At 43.3% G+C, this 21,556-nt stretch overlaps 1 protein-coding gene across 3 annotated transcripts in view; it reads left to right on the top strand.

The window, feature by feature from the left end:
- Positions 1 to 21,556, top strand: part of anks1b (ankyrin repeat and sterile alpha motif domain containing 1B) — a 225,274-nt gene that overhangs the window by 161,947 nt on the left and 41,771 nt on the right. For all 3 annotated transcript variants that reach the window (XM_041963585.1, XM_041963584.1, XM_041963586.1), the window contains 5 exons: positions 2,597 to 3,255; positions 3,955 to 4,077; positions 6,488 to 6,557; positions 10,638 to 10,744; positions 20,001 to 20,099. In XM_041963585.1, coding sequence (XP_041819519.1) covers positions 2,597 to 3,255; positions 3,955 to 4,077; positions 6,488 to 6,557; positions 10,638 to 10,744; positions 20,001 to 20,099 — 1,058 coding nt within the window. The remainder of the gene's footprint in view (positions 1 to 2,596; positions 3,256 to 3,954; positions 4,078 to 6,487; positions 6,558 to 10,637; positions 10,745 to 20,000; positions 20,100 to 21,556) is intronic.

Here is a 21,556-nt window from a genome sequence, read left to right as displayed (position 1 = left end):
TGTGTTGAACTATGCGGTCATATGATTACATTGTAAATTCAGTGAGTGGGGGGCGACAGTGTCGGGGTACATGCAATTATTCAAGTGACAGCTCTGATTACAAGACTCTAGAGTTTGCATTTTAGTGAGTGTGGACAGGCACTGTTTGTATTCATTCATACGTGATTGTGAGACTGTTGAGAGTGGGTGATGCTTATCAGTGGTGAGATTGCTTACGTGGCCGGTACACAATCTTAACACACACTGGCAGAAAACAGATCTGGACCGAAGACACAGACACAGTTTTCCTCTCAGCTGTTTAGAGAGTATAAGATGATGAGACAGAGTATTATGTCTTATTATAGTTTAATCAGCAGATAAATTGAAAAACAAAATCAGATCCCGAGAAGCTTCTTGCAGGTGTCAGGACGTGTGTTTGAGCAGATGTACTTTTTACCTGCTGATGATGACCATACATGACATTAAAGACCATTCCAGCAGGTTCTGCATGCTCTCATCAGTTAAACCTTAATGCTTAGCTACATTATACCTTCAATTAGTGCAAAACATGCTGTGCTTTAGAACTGTGTTACTGTATTTTTTACACTGTTCTGCCCATTCATTTGCTTGCATTCATTTGCTTGCATTCATTCTCGTACAGTAGAAAATCTATGAACAGATTCTTGAAAGTAGCTCAAGTTGTGTAGGCTGCACACTGTGAGCATCAACTCTGCATCAATTTTTGTCAAAGTTACATCATACGAGGTAATGCAGTGCAGACTTTTCACATCACTGAATAGAAACCAAAGGTTTCCTGGAGCATTTGGAAAAAAAATCCAAGATCCTCAAACTGTACAACCTGCGTTTTGAAAGTTGTCAGCAATAATAATAGTGTACATAATTTGGAGTATTTTTTCTTTAGGCCACTCGGGGGCAGTGCAGCAAGAGTACAGACATTGACATGTGTTGGTGAACAATTGGCAGACATGGAGCATTAATTACCTCCACCAAGAAGGTTGTTTTCAGTCAAGTTTGTTTGTCTGTCAGCAGAATTACAGAAAAACTACTGGCACAATTTTCCTGAAACTTGGTGGAAGTGTGTAGCATGGGCCAAAGAAGAACCCATCAAATACTGGAGTGGCTCTGATTATTTTCACTTCCATTAACATTGTGAGATAGGGCATGTGGCCCTGGTGGAATAAATTCCAGCAGATGGTAGTAAAGTTCAATAGCGACAAAACTTAACAAAATGTAGAGCTACGATAACACCAAAACACCATCAACATTCACCAGTAATGCCCTGGGGTAGCCGACACATGTGCCTGCACAGTCGTTATGGAGCACTCAGGACAGTGGTTTCATGGGAGAACTAGTACAACTGTGACATCACCACAATTGTAATAAAGATTTTTTTTTTAGTACAATTATCAAACACAGTCATTTTATACATTAATAGTATGAAAATAATGATTAGCGCAGAATAACCTGCAAACACACTGACTGTATATGATCCTTTGATATACAGTATCCACTACACACAACACAAGAAGCAAATTTCTTCACATGCATCTCTTCGTCAGTCTTTCGTCTATACTTAGTTTACACCTCTATTAATGATTATAACTCCATAAATTTGCCATTTCGGTTGAGTCACACTGTGTAAGAGACTTTCTTTGTGAAACTCTAAATAAAGAAGAGCAGGGCCGTTCCCTGGAGGAGCTCAGCTACAACCTGAATCTCACTGGAACATGATGTTGCTCCTTTGCTGCAGTCTTGTATTGAGTTGAAGATTTATCATTATGAATTTGAGAATGTCACTGCTCGGGCGAAGTGTAATAAATAATCATGGAAGAATAAGAATACATAATGCATCTCTTATTTTTGCATCTTGCATTATGAGGACAACAGCTTCTTAACATGCAAGACAATTGTTGTGCCCTCAGGTGTAACTTGTTCGTGGGTATGAACATAAGCATTCACAAAGTGACAGGCACGCACAGAAACACACACACACACACACACACACACACACAGACGTGCATCTACAATTGCACTAACACTAACATAAGAGAGAAAAGAAGCTTTCAGCGGCTTTTCTTTCACCCCACTGCACACAGACAGTGAGCGGGCCATGAAAGCAAACCCAGTCAATGGTGTAGGAACATCTTCCCCGATGAGTTCATGCATACATGCACAAGTTCAGACACCCAAACACACACTTTTTCACCCAAACAGTGAAGGAACAGGGGTGTAAAATCCAAGTCAGGAGTTCTTTCATTTTCCTTGGAGAGACAAACAGCTTTTCAACAGGGAAGCAGAAGATGCATTACCTCGTCCTTATCTCCTTATTTGCAGCTTTGGTTGTTTGGCAGTATTTGTTTTTTTTAGCCCCATTGCTTTGCTCTCTCTCTGTTCTGTTGTGTACTCAGCATTTTGCTCCTCAGGTTTAAATATTGTCTGCTTTGTTTGTGCAGTGAGTGTAAATCTCTGATCTGTCTTGTTTTTCTGGTAGAGTGAATTCATTAGCGTGTATCTTTGTTGTGACAGGACAATTTCATGCAAATCCGTATGATTTAATCTTAATCAATGTTTTTTTGTGTGTGTGTCCTCCTTCCAGACGACGGGCTGTACCAGCGAGACCCGCCTCCTCCTCCTCCCCTGTGCTCTTCCTCCACATCTAACGCTCTTTCGGAGGAGCGGAGGAAGAGCCACATCCCAGAGGAGTTTGCGGGCCTCCTTCATGGATCTTCCCCGGCTTGTGAAACCCCTGATACGCCTTACCATCTCTACAACCCCAAACCCCGCAAATATGCCTCTACAGATGTCCAGAGCAGCCTGCTGCAGACCCCGGAGTTCAACATCGTGATCGGAGGAGGACCCACTCAGGTCTTCTCCAGGACCGGCAGCGAGTCGTCACCTCAGTCAACCGCCAGTGACCCCCAGAAGCCACAGGTGGTGTACCGGACTATCTTCCACACTAGAGTCAACCAGGACCAGGCCAGACCCAAGAACTGTGAGCAGTTGGATCCACCTCGTGGCTGGTCTACACTGGGCCGCCCACCCTCTTCCTACTCAGGTCAAAACGGAGAAGTTCCAGAGTTGCGGGGGATCCAGACAGGAGGTGTGCCCAAGGGCAGTCCAGCAGGTGCTGGCTACGAAGAGAGGGCTTGCACCCTGGGGAGGATGAGGTCCATGCCCCGCAGTGTGTTGGACCTGCAGCTGTCCAAGTCTCTGTCCAAGTCTGATTCCAACCTCGTTGCTGTGTCTCCCATACAGGTAAGTTGTTGCCGATGAGTCTCAAATTAGATTTTCTATCTGCTTTTATTATTATCTTATCTGAACTTACTCATTCTATGTGAAATCAAAGCGATAATGGCAGCATGATTTATAAATCCTCATATAAAATAGGGCCCAGCATTTATGTTGCATCATGAGTTGAAACTTTAACTGTGTCTTTTCTCTGATACCGACTCTTTCTTCTGAGGCATTTATGTAAGAGGCCGAGGATAACATAAAAGCCTCTTGTATTAAAAGTTTAAAAACTTTTTAGAAAAGTTTAGATCAGCATCAACATCTCAGTTAGCCATGAAAGCAAATGCCTTTATTGTAAATATTCAGTTGTATAAATTATGCAGCCGTGGAGGTAGTTTGCATCTTGCTGTATCATGTAGAGAGACTTCAGAAACAGCACAGAAACCAGTCCAACCAATTAGATAACTCACTAAACTGGGCCACAGTGCACCCTGCTGTGCAGCACATTTTATGAGACTTCTTCTTTAATTCACAGTAAATAAATCATAAGCTAAATACATAGTCTGTTTGATGAAAAATGCCTCATTTTAGATGAAACTTTGATGAGCACTGAAAGGACTCTCTGAACAGTTGTTAGTGCTCCGTGAAGGTTAAAATATTTGGCAACCATTGTCTGTAATTTGATTATGGATGAAAACAAATTGTTGGTTTTATCTTGTCCAGGAGGAGCACAGCTGGGGGTCTGGATCTCGTGGCCAGGGGCCTGGAAGTCCGAGCCCAGGAGAGGGTGCCAGCCCAGGGGGAAGACTGGAGAGAACGCCTTCCTTCACTGCGGAGTGGGAAGAGGTAAGAAGAGGTTTTTCCAGATGTGTTTAGCTTATTACCAGATATTTAACACCATTTGGAATATTAAAGGATGGTCAATCAGTCCCTTCACTGTGACACTACATGCATTTCTTTTGTCAAATTTCTTAAAACCAGCATGCGTTTCCAAGTGAACCATCCCTGCAGGGGCCAGTCAAAAGCTCTGCACCCACAGGAGTGAGCTGCTTCAGTTTTTCCTCCCTTTGAAATCAGCTCAGCTATTACAGTGCAGAAGGAGCCCAGTGCCAATTTAACATGCTCCCACACTGATTTTCATCCTGAACCAGCAATGGAGCTGCAGGAAGGACCAGATATAAGACAGAAAGCAGTTTCTGTTATAGACTGTAGAGCGCAGAGGTCGAGGGTGCTGTGTGTTTTGGTCTATGTGTGTTTGTGCCTGGGGCTGCTTCGGTATTAAAGGGTCTCTGACACAGATGTGGTCCATTGACTGTTGGATCTCTCCCCTTTATAAACTCTTTGGGTCACAGACACATTAGCTTCTGCTCACCGGTCATCATTCACACCACAGACACACTTCGCAAACTGATGCCAGTGCGTGTTGAAAATGAAGAATCTCATACCATTTTATTTTATAATTAAAATCATGACTTAATTGGTCTATTTTTAAAATAATGCTAATGCATGTGAGTTAAAGTACATTTGTGCATGCCTTCTCACATTTGCATGTGCATGTTCATTAGTTCCTCAACACACCTCGTAACTTGCTGATGGTGATGAATTACCATATGGAATTTCCCATAATTCTCGGCAATTAAGGTGACCTTTCCTGTTTAATTGCATGCTACGGGAGGATGGGATAAGATGGCTTTAGGGAAATTGTGGAGTGATATATGGGGATTTCAGAGGAAAAAATCACAAAGTTGCTCTATTTGCGGCACATGCTCGGGAAAGAGTTGCATGATTAGCAAGAGGCGAGTCACGAGGGAGGTCCCTCAACAGTCAATGATCTCAAGATATCCATACTCATTAGTGCTACAGGCATAATTAAAGTACTTTCTGTATGTTACAAATTTGTGCTTTCATGTGGCTTTACCTTGAAAATTGCTTAAGTGTTAAAGTTGTAGTTATTTGGATGGTAATTAAGAGCCTGTAGCACAATGTTAATACTTTTAGAAAGAGTTTTTCTTTTCCTCCAAAGATGTGTTTAATTTAGAAAACCACAGCGATGGTGGAGCCCTTTAAGGATAATTCCTGTACGTAACAACTTGGGTCTTATATTACTATTTGTTACATTATAGTCACCAAACCAATGGGCACATGGCGGCACTGCTAAAAAGAAACACAAGCAGTCAGATGATCATACATGACTCCCAGGTTCGCCAAACTTATTTGGAAGAAAAAACAAGGTGAATGGTAAAATTATTAGTCAACTGTCCATTGTGAACATGCATTAAAATATACACAACCATCACAAGTTAAAGACCAACTTCCCACAAGTCTCTTGCGCACAGAAATCAACATTTCCAGTGCGTTCACTTCGGTTTAATGTCTATATAAAATAGAAAGGAGAAAATGCACGGCTGATGATCTGATCATCTTGTAGTGATGCTGCTCTATTCACTGGCCTCAGAAATTACTTTTTCAGTACAATCTTATTTTAACCAATAGAAATGATGGCCGAAACCAGAAAAATGAGACCCAAGTTGTAATAAAACTAAAATGATTCTTAAATAAATAAAAGTTTCTTCCCTTAAAGCAGCATTAATAGAACTCTTTTTACATCTGAAAGAGACTCAGGGGCTCTGTCAGGGACCTCTTTCACTTTATGTGGTCATTCAATCGTTTATATAAACATTTGGCTTTGTGCAGTTTGTGCATACATGTGACTCAATGCTTTATGTGCAGTGACATATGCAGAAATTGCTGCCTGCTTATCCAGCTACTAAGATAAGGCCACCGTCATGCTCCGCCAGCTTGTAAAACCTGTTTGCATTTGTCAGACCCTTTAAACACTGGTCTCGGACCAGTCCCAGCAAGGCCAGTTTTCTCTGACCCGTGGTGAGCCAGCGGTCCTGACAGGTGGATGGATGTGCAGGTTGCATAGTTCAGTGGTTAGCAGCAGGTCCAGGGTCAGGGATGACCAGCTGACAGCCAACAGCCAGACTAATGAAGCCAGTATCGCTGCCTCCAATCCAGTCTTCCTCTTCCTTCATCTCTGCTCTGAGACATCTTTTTCCCCCCTCTGCTCCTCTGCGCTCTTTCAATTCACAGGGGGAGTGACTGACATTCAGTGTGCTGACTGGCGTAACGATCGTGTTATGTGAAACTTGAATCCAGAAATAGGGGTTAGCCTTATTAATGTGAAATGACTTTCTCTTGCACATGCTGTAAATCTCTGTAACTCCGGTCCTCTGTCTCTCTCTCTGTTCAGATTGACAAGATCATGAGCTCCATTGGGGCAGGAATAGGCAGTGGATTGGACATCAAGGAGGACACCTCAGGTAAAGTTCACACAAGCATGTGTGTGTGAGGGTGTGGATAATTCCAGTTTATTACAACTAGGGTCTAATTTAAGTGGTTTTCGCCATTAATTCAACAAAGTCTGCAGACTGTGATGAGTGTTAGCTATGGACAGTTTGATTATGTAGCCTGTCAATTAGGTAAATCATTGGATTCTTAGATCGTAGTCAACTGGGGATTCCCCCAAGGGCAGTGGCTCCCAACACGGGGGTCAAGACCCTCCAAGAGTTTACGCAATGATGGATGGAAAAGCAGAAATAAAAAATTAGATTTATTGAAAACACTAATTTTTTTCTTATTCAAGATTCAAGATTCAAGATTCAAGAGTCTTTATTGTCATTGCACATGTCAATGAAATTTTCATTGCAACCCCCATGTTAGATGGTAAGAAAGATAAGACTAGAAAGAGTGAATAAAATTAAGATAACTACAATAAAATAAACCAACATGCAATAAAAAAAAATATGCGTGAAGCAATTAAAAATATAACAGAATGAAAATATACTTAGGCAATAAAATATACTAAACAATAAACAATAAAATATGGAAGTGAAATGTGCAAACAGAATAAAATATACAAGCAGAATAAAATATAAAATATACACAGTGAAATGTTCCGACAGAATAAAATATGCCAATGAAACTGAAATGTGCTGATATACTAAAATGTATATAATTATAGTATATGTGTGTACATAAAAGTCAAATACACAGAAGGTGCAGGTGGAGGTAGAGGTGTAGGTGTAGGTGTAAAGTGCGGTGTGCAGTGTTCACAGTTCATACAGTCTCTCACTGCAGTGAGGGGCTGCTGGGGGTGATAGCTCTAACAGCTCTGGGGAAGAAGCTGTCCCTCAGTCTGTTAGTGGTGGTGCGGATGTTCCTGTACCGCTTTCCTGATGGAAGAGGTACAAACAGTCTGTGGCCCGGGTGGCTGGGGTCCGTGGCGATGGATCTCGCCCTCTTTCTGACCCGACCTTCATATATAGAGTCTAGGTCAGGGAGGGGGCAGCCCACGATGCCCTGTGCAGTTTTAACCACCCGTGCCAGTTGTTTCCTCTCCTGTGCCGTGCAGCTGCCATACCACACTGTCACACTGAGGCAGAGGATGCTTTCAATTGTGGCCCTGTAGAAGTTAACGAGCAACCGAGAGGAGAGTCCAGCCCGTTTCAGCTTCCTGAGGAAGAAGAGCCTTTGTTGTGCCTTCTTCACCAGGCGGGAGGTGTTCATGGACCAGGAGAGGTCAGATGTGATGTGGAGGCCCAGGAACCTGATGTTGTCCACACGCTCCACCACTTCTCCGTCCATGAGGAGGGGGGCGTGATCCGTCTTCCTGGACCTCCTGAAGTCCACAATGACCTCCTTGGTTTTCCCTGTGTTCAGCACCAGGTTGTTGGCTGAACACCACTGGGTGAGCTGGTGTATCTCCTCTCTGTAGTGGGTCTCGTTGTTATCTGAGATGAGACCCACTACTGTAGTGTCGTCCGCAAACTTCACGACTGTGTTGGTGGGGTGGATGGCAGCACAGTCGTGAGTAAACAGGGTGAAGAGGGCTGGGCTGAGCACACAACCCTGTGGCGTGCCCGTGCTGAGGACCAGAGGGGATGATGAGATGTTCCCTATTCTCACCACCTGAGGCCTGTTGGTGAGAAAGTCTCTGATCCAGTGGCACAGAGACGCAGGCAGACCCACCGTGTGTAGCTTCAGCGCCAGCTTGTCTGGGATGACGGTGTTAAAAGCTGAGCTAAAGTCTACAAATAGCATCCTGACGTAGGTGTTGGGCTGCTGCAGGTGGGTCAGGGCTGTGTGCAGGGTGATGGAGACAGCATCCTCTGTGGACCGATTCCCTCTGTAAGCAAACTGAAGGCTGTCTAGGTCCGAGGGGATGAAGTCTCTGATGTACCTGAGAATAATCCGCTCAAAGCACTTCATGATTACCGGGGTCAGTGCAACAGGCCGGTAGTCATTCAGGCAGGTGATGGATGTCTTCTTCGGTACCGGAATGATGGTGGAGGACTTGAGGCACTCAGGAACCGTGGACAGCTGCAGGGACAGGTTGAAAATGTCCAGGAACACTCCTGCTAGCTGGTCAGCGCATGTCCTCAAAGTCTTGCCTGACACCTTATCCGGTCCTGCAGCTCTGCGGGTGTTGATCCTCCTCAGGGTGGATGACACCTGGTGCTGCTGCAGGACGAGGGGCTGGTGCTGCTCCTCCAGCCGGGGTAGGTGTGTGACTTCTCTGCTGCCTGATGTGTCGAAGCGGGCAAAGAAGCTGTTCAAGCTTCTTTGCCCGCTTCGACACATCAGGCAGCAGCGGGCAAAGAAGCTTGAACAGCTTCTTTGCCCTTATGAATGACAAGATAATGTTACATCTTTAAGTCTAAAATTTAAGTCTAAAATTTACTTTTACTCTTTGCTTTGCTTTAGCTGTAGACATATGCAACTGTTCATGATGAGTTGGAAGTAGAAGCTTCATTTCAAGCCAAAAGGTAACCAGCCACTGTCTGAGTGAGCTGCTGACAGTTCACTCAGGTGGCTGTGATGATATTGGAGAGACAAAGCAGGAAAGGGAGTTAAGCATCCGTGATGCTCATGGGTTGACGGGAAGTCTGTGAAAAGATCTCACTGAGTTCATTAATTAATAACTGAGAGCTGGAGCCCCAGGGAAATGATGACTGACAATTGTCTCCCTGCTTAATGTGGACTAAAAGAAGAAAAAATAAGACCTAATTGCAATAAGCCAGAATGATCCTTTAATTTGCAGGAGTATTTGTAGGTGATCCTACTTTCTGACTTTCTTGTGTGCATCAAATTCCTGTTTTTGCCTTTTATTTTTTCACCTGCGTACCTTGAATCCTCCGCTGCTCATCTCTATTTACTGCGTTCATCCCCCTCTCCTTGTGTTCACTCCCCCATCCTCCACCTCCTGATCCCCTCCCCTCTTCCTCTCTTTTCATCTATGAATGCAAAGCCTCTGCTAACCATGGTTACCACAGGGAGAAATCCTGTTTGCGCCAAACCAGCTCACCACCACCACCACCACCACCATCAAGCACACACATAGCTCCACCACAGCACACAGACAAACATATAGATGCGCCACTCTGCGGGGTGTGTGAGTGGGAGGGAGCTCGGCTTCTTGCAGACAAAGAAGCTGGAGCTGTTGTGATGGCTATTATCAGCAGAGCGAGCCAGATATATGTAGAGAGAGCAGGGTGACGATCAACACCCTGAGAGGAGATAGAGACGGGAGGTAGACAGAGGAAAGTGAGCGAGAGAGCGAGGTAGAGAGAGAGTGAGGGAATGAGGGAGGAAAGCACCGCTCAGAGAAAGGAGAGAGAGGGAGGGAGAGAGAGAGAGAGGGAGAGAGAGAGAGGAGGCTGCAGAAGCATACAGATGAGAGTGGGAGTACTTGATAAAGAGAAATCTACAGCACAGGCAGCTCTCGCTCTTTCTCTCTCTCTCTCTCTCTCTCACACACACACACACTCACATATACACACACGCGCGCTCAAGGGAGCAGCCAAGCGAGTGCAACAGCTGAGAAAGAAAGCGGCTGCTGTTTCGTGCGCGACAAACACACAGTCAGACGCTTGCGGATCTATACCTCCAGTCTTATCCAGCACCCATCTCTGGCAGGATTTAACCCCAGGACCGAAGCTCTTTTCTGGATACAACTTCAGCCTTCAGCCCCCCTTCTTATCCTCCCTCTGGCTGGATTCAGAGATACCAGCATCTGGACGCCTTCACCGACCCTTTATCCGCTTGCACCCTTGCATGCTGACCCCCCTCCATCCTCACCATGCCTCTAGCCTAGCCTCCCCTTTCTCCTTTTCCACCTCCTCCTTTCTTCACCTTTCCCTCCCCTCTACCTGCCTCCCCCGTATTCTCCTCCTCCTGCTGCCTTGCCAAAAGACTCCTCAAAAGCATGGCGGGCTCCTTCGACAGCCACTTTGCCCGCCATAACATGATGTGGCAGTGCCAGCTATCTCAGCCGGACTGCCGCTGCTACCGCGTGGACGGCTACTCCCTACTGAAGCGTTTGCCCCTCCACCCCCTCATAGGTCCCCGCTGCCCGTTGCAGTCTGTGGGCCAGTGGCTCGACTCCATCGGCCTGGTCCAGTATGAGAACCACCTGCTGGCCAACGGGTTTGACAACGTCCAGTTCATGGTGAGTGTTTTCACAAGTGTTTTGGGGGGAAGAGGAGGCAGGAGAAATCCTGATGCTGGGAGTTTAGGATGGGGTATGTCCATACCTTTCTCTTCCCTGTTTTTGCCGTTGCTTTGGCTGTGTTTTCATGCTTTAAATGTAATCTCTCTCTTTGTCTCACCTCGCTCTAAGCTCTCTCTGCTCCCCTCGGTGTAGCTCGTCATCTCTCATCTTTTTCTTTGCAGTGATTAGTGTGACTAGTTGTTTCTCCTTCACTCTGATCTCTTTCATTTACTAGATTTCCTCTCTCCTTCTTCCTTTCCCATCATCGCTGCCTCTCCCCACTGATGCCATGTGAGGTCCTCCCACGCACAGAAATCCTACGCCACATCTCCAGCGTCAAGCTGCAGACATACATGCTCACACTCCACTAAAAATGCTTGCCGAAAACATGCTCGTTTCCGGGTTTTTGCATACACTGGCACACGAAGGCACACAGAAATACAACCACCTGTAGCCTGTGATCAGGATGCATCTGGATCCCGTTATATCCAGTGGCCCCTTCCTCTACAAATGACGTAGAGAGAGAAACTTTCTGGGCCATTTCGCATGCAGAAACTCTTTTTTTGATGTTGGCGTGGGTGTGTGTACATGTGTGGGTCAGTAAGGCTTGCAGCCACGGGGAGAGAGAGGGTAAGTGAACGATGAAGGAGGACATGTGGAGAAAGAGGGAACGCGAAGGGAAGCGATGATGCCAAATTGAGAGAAACTGCAGCAGGGGCAGAAAGATGGGAGACGTAGCAGAGGGATGCTGACTGGATGAGTTTATCTGGAGTTGCAGATTTTCGCTGTTGGGGGAAAAGCCCATATCTCAATAACGCCAACTTTTCAGGACAAAAAAAGAAAATGTTTAAGGGTTTATCCAAAGGGATTAAAACGAAAACAACTAATAGCATTAAGGGTATTTTATCAGCCAGTTAAAGAGAATGCATTTTCTAGACTTTTTTCTGTTGCGATAAGGCTGCGAGCTGCTTTATTTTTGTACTGTTATATTTATTTGACTTCATCACTTCCTGCAGAGAGGGCAGTTAAATGTTCTTTTCTCACATGAGGTCAGCTAACAATGCAAGTGTGGGCATTGGTATGTATTTACGTATAAGTACGTGTGTGTGCGCGTTCGGGTCCTCCAGTCAGTGACCTGCATGTGTTCATTTGGTTACCCTGGCAACAGGAGGAAATCAGAGAATCTCTCGGTTTCTTTTCTCTTGTGTTTCTCCCACACGTGGTCCCTGTGATTCTGTATGTTTTTTTGGCTGCTCTGTACAAGCATCCTTCAGGATTTAATACAGAATTGTTTTTTTGCGTTGCCATTAATTGAGTGTTTGAGGACACTGTTGCTTCTCATCCAAGGCTGTGACAAACACACCAGCATACAAATGTCATCAGTACTCTCTTGTCCTTCTTGATTTGAACATCCCCCAGGCTTTTCCTTACATAGAGGAGGAGAGGTAATTGTCAAATAATCTGTTCAGTCGTTTATATCAAAACAGCATCATACACTTACATGTAAACTTTTTCCTTGTAGTTGTTCCCATGTGTTTTATTCATCTATTTTAACAAAAGGATAATATACAGACATTTAGGTAAATAATAGAAGCACATACAAAAATTGAATACTAAAGGACAGTTGCCTAAAAAAAATAAAAACAGAAGTACTCATACACACAAATATAAACATATAGTGTCAGAGGTTTCAGGGAAAAAAGTTCTGCAATGTTTCAAAAGATGATTGATTATTTATTAATAAACTGAGTGATTTAAGTAGAGAATTCAGTTATAGAAGACAAATGTGACAAATTACGTAGTTTGTGAGTGTGAATGAAAAAAACAAACATTGCAATTAGAATAGTGACATTAATCGGATATTCAAGAGTGCCATTATACAGATTATCTGAGTAACAGATATGTTTACCGTCTTATTTAAAGACTTCCGTTATAACCCTGTTTAACATCACAGCACTATGAACTGTGGGTAACTCCCTCAGGCAGAATCTGCAGAAATGCAGACTTCTGACAGTGTGTAGGAGAGCAAAAGAGCCCTCATGCACTTCAGGACTTGGCGCAATCCAGGCTGTTTGCATTTTTCCAAAATCGGGAGTATAAGGATAGAAATTTGCAGTATTTGCCTCGTTCACCTGAGCTTTTGAACCAAATTCATCTGGATTTCAGTGGACTCTCTTGTCCACACCAAAGACTTAAATAAAAGCAGCCATATTTTTTGGCCACTTGGGGGCAGCACAACAAGCTATAATAACACTGACAAATTATCATTATTACTGTATAAAGTTCTTATGGGAAGGCAAGCGGTTGCCTTTTTATACGTGTAGCAGACATTGAGCTACATTAGTATTCATCTGAGTGTTTCTGGTCACTCGACAAAGTCCAGTGTTCACTCTTCTTTTCTGCTTTGGTTTCTACAAACGCCTGAGGGAAATATTTAGCTCTTGAGCTGCTAAAGGCTCCACTGAGTTCACAAGCTAGTCAGAAACGTTGTGCTGGGCAGGAGGAGTGCAAACGCTTTATGAGAGCTGTTTGCTGAAAACAGCCGCCTGCTGCTAGTGGCAACCATGTTGATGAGAGCGCTGAGACTGAAACAACTGTGAAGCTGCAGGACATCAAGCCAAAACAGTCAGCTGAAAGAGCAAAAATGCTCTGCATGTCGTTTTACCCAGTGTTGATATTAAAGCAATAAATTCAAAAGTTTCTTGAAACAGAGGTTTAACACATCGTTCGGTTTACTGGGTTTCTTTGTTTTAAATTAAATTAAAAAAATGTATTACAATTTTATTTTATTACATTTTTTGCTATTTGCAGATGTCTTCTTCCAAATGTCTCATATTGAATTAAAACATGAATTTCCTCCCCCTCCCCTATTTTCTGTGGATTTACATGGGGTCACGTCTGTTTTCTCAAAGTGGTAAGCAAGTGACTGTTCACATAAGCAGCATTTTTTTTAAGCTCAGCTTTTGTCTATTAGGAATGTCCCCAGGTGCACCCTCCATTCATTTACACTCCCACACATACTTGCCATCATATCAGCGTACCAACAATTTTACTCACATTTGCACCTAGTTTATGGTTGCTAACAGTTTTTGGCAGTACTTCTGAGAGACGTCTCTACTCTCCTGGCCTCTCCCATCTCGTCTAAAAGTGTTTCTCAGTAGCTTAGTCGTCTCCTCTGAAATGCCTTTTAGATACAATTAATATTGAACAGAGCCGAGATGAAACAGCTAAGATGACTTCAAAGTCCTTTTTGTGACTGGGCCTTCCTCTGTTTAAAGTTTCTCTTGTGTCCCACTTGCTGAGTGGAGTTTTTAACCTCTCTTAGTTGTTCGTGACTAAACAGGAAGACGGTTAATGTTTTCCGACCTTGGGAAAACTCGGTGGGTTCCACAAATTGATATTAATGCAGTTGAGGCACAGGCTGCAGGGATTACATTGGTATTTGCAGTGCTCCTTTGTACTGTTGGATGTGGATTTTTCAAGGAGAGGTTTGGGTCAAATTCATTTCAGCACCGCTCTGTATGGGTAATCAAGTTGAATGGCAGATTCCAACTGAAACAAGTCAGTGTGCATTAGGAAATAAAAGCTTTTCTTTCTTTCATTTCAGGACCAGTTCAGTTCATCTGTATATTTGATTAGTTTGTAAATGAATTTGACCTGGAGTCTGATCTGTATCAGTGTGTAGCAGTGAAAAGGCACCATGCACTGTGCAGGAATGTATGCAGACATGCGCATATACACATGAACATGGACCACGCCAATCTACCATTACCATTTACCACTAACGTGGGTCATTAGAGTGGGCGTGTCCGGTCACCTTAACCAGCCAGTAGAGGACAAGTGCTGCTACACTGGTGGACAAATAGCAAAGGGGCAGAGTGGTTGTTATGGAGACAGTGTTTAATATGAAGGACACTGGATGGAGGCTAATCAAGCCCATTTTAAATGACTGTACACACACCCATATGCGAGATAGAGAGGGAGGAGGATAGTAGACAGCCAGTGGAGCCGTACAAGGAAAGTGGATTCATAAATTATAATATTTACGGACTTCGGCCACAACCAACATTAGCTCTCCTGCTAATGTCTGTTGAGATAAAACCAAAACCACATGCTTTATCTTGTACTTTGGCTTGCTGAAAGTGTCTGCTAATGCCAGTTTGCTGACTAGAGAGCTAAATTGCTAATCAGCTGTAGAACTTTGAAGAAACACATATATAAAAAACACTTAACTTACATTTATTGAAGGGTTTTTTTGGCCACTTGGGGGCAATGCAACAAAACACTGCGAACAATGAGTTTACAGTGCTAAAAGGCTCTGTAGAGGTCTGGGGAACTGCATCCAGGTGATAAATCTCTGTGGACTCATGACTACAATTTAGGGTTTTAACAGTACACAGTTTGACCGCAAACATGTAAAAACATTCATTATTGCAACTTTAAAGAGTGAAATTCAAATTCTTTTTTCTTTATTTGGTGTCATATTTTGGGCCAATTTGGCAAATGTAAGCTCTAGTTTGGTCTGCACCACTATTAGGGGAAAAATCAGTCTCCTTTAGCTGCTGAATGCTCTGCTTTGGTCACCGGGTAGTTGCTATTGTTGCTCTGCGTTGTTTGGTACTGGGCTGGTAGAATACATTGTGTTTATTAGGGTTTTTTGCTGAAAGCAGCTGCCTGCTAGGTCTGGAAACGTTGTTGGTTGGAACAGTGAGACTGACCCAAGACAGTAAAAGTCGACATGCTGGCTAGCTAAAAACCAAATTAATGAGCTGAAAAATGCACTGTTCATCACTACAGGCAACATCTTTTGCATAACATATTCATCCTTCTCCGTTTCATCCATTGTGAATATAAGAATACTGACTAACTGTGATTTGATGTCTGGCATTGTGTGTTCATCCAAATGCATCCAGTCAGTGTGATTGACAGCAGTGTTTCAAGTTCTTGCATGTTCAGAACCACTTAATGGTGGATCTTCTAGTCTGCAGCAAAGATCCTATTCACCTTGCTTAGTCCTCTGACTGCAGTCACACTTCCCCTGTTAAAACTCGTCATTACCAACCAACACACACACACACACACACACACACACACACACACACACACACACACACTCCTCACTAAACATGGCATGCCGGCATAGACACTTAGAAATGTGACCAGAATGTGGAAGTGGAAGGAGGAGAGGGACGGAGGCGGATAGAAAAACTGAGCACAATTCATTGTAGCTCACTCGTAAGCGTCACACAAACTGATGCTTTTGAATTGTGGAGGCACGGAAACACACAAACACTGTTGTGAACAATGAACAATTTTCATTTAAAAGTTCTTTTGTCGCTCTGCTTTTTTATTTGGTTTCATGCAACACAATGAACTGAAAGAAAGACAGAAGACAGAGGTAGAACAGGGCTGGGTTTCAACATGGAATCACAAAAGTGAATGGGGGCGCAGTATTAGATAGACACCAGAAATGAAGAGATAATGATGCCGTGCAGCGTGCACTAAAGAAACAGCAGCTGATAAGAGCAGCCATGAGGCTAGTGAAATTAATTTGACCCAACTGTTCCTCAGAGGGAAGAAACAACAATATCTGAAATGAAATATTGCCACTATCCATATTTCGTTCAGAGGTGGCGCCTCTAATCCCCCTCATAAAAGAATTTATTATTCTGGAAGAGAAATTCTTGTGAATATCAAACGGCCATTTGACGGCCAAACGGAATTATGGATGAAAAGTGCACATGAGAGAAGAGATGAATGGTTAGTAAGAGAGGCAACAAAATAATGAGAAAAGAGGACAAGTGCTTTGATAGCAGAGCAATGGAGAATGGCAAAGAAATGAGAGAGAAGAGGCCTCAGCCTTTCGGTGCCGATTATGGCCTTCACTACCATCACTGAATATCATTTTTACCCCATCTCTAGTCTTGCTTCAACCCCTGCTGCTGCGCATGAATTTTAATTCCTACATTCAAAGCATTTGTGACCCACTGTGACGGGGTTTAAAGCAACATGGTCGAGGTATCACAAGCTAACCACAGGCCATGGCAATTTATCAACACTGTGGATGCTAAGCATCTTCCACCACCAGCAAAATAGATAGCTCATACCAGCGCTGCATACCAAGCGCTGAGGAATTTATCAAACATATGCAAGATAGAATAATCAGAAAAAACAAACAATGTGGGCATTCGATGGACAGCTAAGCCTACAAAACATAGACATTATTTGGTTTCTGTTGTCACTCTCTCATTTATCCTTACTCCAGTAATACTGATGTATCCACGTGATGTTTGTCCCCTGATCCATCATCCATATGGGACAAACATAATGTTAAGACAGAAAGGGAAACAGGACAGGACAGGTTTGGAGAAAGAGAGCAAATATCAAGGAACTGTATCTCTTTCTATCAGGATCCCAACCGGGAGCAATTAGTCATGTCGTTGAATCCCCCCCCAATCTACTGTGCGCTGCCTCTCTGAGTCATTACTCTGCTGTGAAGTTGTAGCACGGTGACTCCAGCGCTCGCTTTGCTCTGCTCTGCACTCTATTAATCAGCCTGGGAGTTGATCTATGAACTGCACTCGGAGAACGTTGGAAGGGATAAGTTTGGCCACAGGATGAGCCCAATCAGCTGCAGCAGCAGTGCAGGGACCGGCTAGTGGAGCCCTGGAGACAAAGTTATACTAATAAGCCTGCAGCAGCATCACGCACTTTTTAAGAGGCTTTTTTTTTGTTTAAAGTGCATGGATTAATAATATGTGAGCATGGATTAACAAACCATGTGTTTGTTATAGTAATCTGTGCACATGGATTAATAAAGTGAGGTGAACAAAGGGCAAAGAAAGAGGAGTGGGTGGGTTAGATGGTTTTAAGGTACTACAATTATTATTTCATGTGTGACCCGCGCAAGTTTGAGCCATAATTTGTGTTTAAACAATAAAACAGATATTGTACCATAGTTGAACTGTGACTCACTTATTTACGGTCCATTAAAGAGTAGCCATGCTTGCCGTGTCAACTAGTGACACACTGTGCCCCTGTGATGTAGCCTGGCACTGTAGTACTGTGCTTCATCACAGGTTGGTGTGATCACAATCAGACCACACCGAGCAGCGATGCTGGTTGTTGCTCAGTTCAAGATATTTTTCAACCAAGTGATACAGATATATTTTCCTTCTTCCAGTATCTAGCATATCCATTATCTGGCCTTAATCTTAAAGGCGTAAACAAGCAAATGTATGTTTACATTTTATGTTTCCTACCAAAATAAATTGTGTGCAGCCTTATAAAAAACTTTTGCGAAGCCCATCCTCAACAGGTTTTAGAACTTAGATTATTTGTATCAGTGTTTGCTTGCTAGCAGTCATCTTCCTCTTGCATTTGATTGGTAGTAGCTACATCTGTTGGCACATTACTGCCACCAGCTGTTGATCCGTGGAATAGTCTGAAAGTGGTGAACTTAGACGCTCACACAAATTAAACCGAGAGCACATCTTGCTAAGCTTACTGCAAGATGAAGCACCATGTGAACATGTTTCCACGTCTGTATTTTTCTACAGTATGATTCCATCAAACGTAACTAATTGTCCCGGTGTTACATTTTGTGCGAGGTTTTCCTGCGTTGCCATCATTCATATTTCTAAACAAGTTGAGCTCCACAAATTTACATCTGGGAGATGCCCACAATGCAACCAAAGTCTTCTGGTTGCTCAAGAGTTCCTCAACAGTCAGAGCCTTTCCTCTAGGATTCAGGATGGGAACCTTCTGGTTACTAGAATTTGAACATTTCCCTCCACTTTTCCTCCATGTTTGATATTCCAGTTGTTTGCCAGGTCTTGACTAGTTTGTAGACTGTGCCAGTTCAAAGCCCTCCAGTTAGAGTGGAAATGTCTAGTAATTAATTGGGTGATGATCTGGAGTCTCACAAGTAAAGCCACTTGAATGGAGATTTCTCTGGCAAATGTTATGCAGGACACCGCAGTGAAAACTGAACAGCTATCTCTTCTGTGGAATTACAACAGTGTACAAGATAAGTGTCCTCTTCGAGGACATGACGGTCCTCAGAGTCGACTTCTGGACAGAAGCAAAGCGATCACCTGCTTTTTCTTCTCGTCTTTTGGAAGTTTATCACTGTTCGTTTGACAGGAAGGAGATCTAGAGTGACTGACAGGTTTATTCCTTCTATCCTACGTCAGAGTGTGTATGTACGGTGTGTGTGTGTTCGTGTGTGGATGGTCCTGAGACTGCCTCCAGGCAGGTCACATACTCCCTCTCCTGCTATTTCTTTACCATCATTTTGGTGATTACCTTGCTTTAGTCACAACAGACGTCACAATCTATATTTCTGATGTTATTTCTGGCTGAGTCGGCCTCTCTGTGCTGCAGCTGTCTTCATGCACGCCACATCTCTTCCCATCCCCCCATGCATTCCACCTTTCCTGTAATTATCTGTCTGCATTAAGACTCTCTCTTTGTGACTCTCTGGAGGGGGGATGACTGAAAGGTCTCTCAAGGTTTTCCAGTGGATTAATTAAAGGTGAAACACTGAATCTAATACCCATACAGACAGCTGTGTGTGTGTCTTGTGTGTGTTCCAGTCTTCAATAAGAATATCATGAGGAATTTAAGAAGAATTGGAAACGCGATTTTGCCTCTTTTTTTTTTTTTTTTTTTAATATTTCACTCACAATTTTCATGTTCACTAATGCATTTTCTTCACTGGCAGTTACATTCAGGTAGCAAACAAATGCCTTGTGAACCTGTGGATAGGACACAGATTGAATCGGCAAAATAAAATACTCTCCTATCATACAAATATCAACCAGTCCCCTACTATACTATATCAGTAATTTAAGAGGTGTGGTTACCATACCAGTGTTATTTATCTTCACATATACATTTAGAGGTAACCATTTTGCAAACCAATATTTGACACAACCATTGGTTTGTATTGATTTCCTTACAATATGAAAAGTATTACCACACCACTGGAATTTGCACAAAGTTGCACGATTGTAACTGCGGGAATACAGTGCAAACAAAGAATATGCATATCAAGTGCTAAACTAAAACTGTACAGCATGCATTCAAAAAGTGTACATGATTTTTAGTTAAGGAGTTGAAACTTGCAAACACATTGGTGTTGCATTGTTGGCTCTGGGTGGAGATGTGCTGCATAAATGCTGACTTTAGCTGTTGTTTTGTTACTCTGCAGGGCAGCAATGTGGTGGAAGACCAGGACCTGCTGGAGATTGGAATCCTCAACTCGGCTCACAGACAACGCCTCCTGCAGGCCATACGGCTGCTGCCTAGGGTCAGTACTGCAGCAAATCCCACACTCCAACAAGAACATCTCAGACGGCTCTGATTAACAGTGACTAAATCTGAGCTTTCTAATCTGGCTGCAGCCAGTCCATTGTATTCAATATAAAATTAAGCAAATGTCATATAGCTGTCTCTGTGTATGGTCAGGTTTCTCTCTGCGTGTTCTGCAGAATTCTTAAATAAGGCGCCAAGGAGTTTGGGGGTTCAAGAAAAAAACGCACTAACACGGCCTTTACGCCTTGCATTAAACTGCATTTTGGGTGATTGGATTGCAGTCGGATAGTGCTTGACCACATGAGAGTACAGGTGTAAATCCAACTGAGCCGCACGGGGGACGGATTGTGATTCGATGGGCCAAAACACCTCCTGGAGACACGTATTAATACCAGGTGTAAATGTAATCAGGTTAAATCATATCTAGATGCTATTTGGATATGAGTGTAAAGGTGATTGAAACCACATTAAATTAAATGATGCAAGAAACTGCTCACACTTTGCTGAGTCTAAATGCAAAATTCACACACAGATAAAAACATACAGACACACTTTGGTCTCAGAAAAAAATGGCAACAGTCGCTTTAAAAGGGACCAATGGCTGTTGAAATGATATGCACAATACTTGCAGACTTACAGGGAAGTTTGTGCAAGGTCAAGTGCTTTTGTGTGTGTGTGTAAGAGAGAGAGAGAGAGAGAGAAAGTAAGATCAAAGGTGTGTGACTGTATGAAGTGAGAGCAGCCAAAAAGCAGTCTGCAAAAGAGAGGACGGAAAGAAAAGGGAGACTCTGAGCTCAGAGATAAGCAGGTTTCATACAGACACTCAGAAAACTTTGATCTCCAGTCTCCTCCTCTAACCCCTCCCAAACTTTCCCAAACACTGTAAAAAAAATGAAACCTTTAACTTTTGTCTGCCCTCACACGTAGGCTCAACTTCAGGTGGAGGATGTGGGGTGTTTGTTTGAAGCACCATAAACCCTCTGAAGCTGTTTTGACTGTCAAAATAAAAGTGAATGAATTATGAATAATCTGCTACGCTCTCAAAGTGTCTCACTCAAGGCAATAACTCCGTGTCCTATTCTGCCATTTCTCAAACGTTAGGCTTGTGTTTACTTGTTTGCACTGCAAATATACGAGGAATACATGATTTTAATCCAGCATTCCAGCTATCTTGAAAAATTCTCTCTTTTAGAGCTCAGTATTTCCTGTATTCCTCCTGTGCTCTGCTGAACTGGGGGAAGCTCTTAAACATAGAATAAATCTTTAATGATGCCCATGTAGAAATGAGGCTGTTGCAGCAGAATGAAGTCAGAAAATGAGAAAAGTGCAGCGCAGCAATCAAACATAGTGTGAAAAGAACTCAAACAGCTGTCATGTTATGTAAGAAACAGGTATGTGGGCTGTAATGTAGTTGGCATTTGAACAGAGCGTACCTTAAGATACCAGCTGTTC

The sequence above is a fragment of the Chelmon rostratus genome, chromosome 22, assembly GCF_017976325.1.
Source record: "Chelmon rostratus isolate fCheRos1 chromosome 22, fCheRos1.pri, whole genome shotgun sequence".
In the NCBI taxonomy this organism is placed as follows: domain Eukaryota; kingdom Metazoa; phylum Chordata; class Actinopteri; order Chaetodontiformes; family Chaetodontidae; genus Chelmon; species Chelmon rostratus.
The sequence above is the reverse complement of the archived record's forward strand: the minus strand, read 5'-3'. Positions and strand labels throughout refer to the sequence as shown.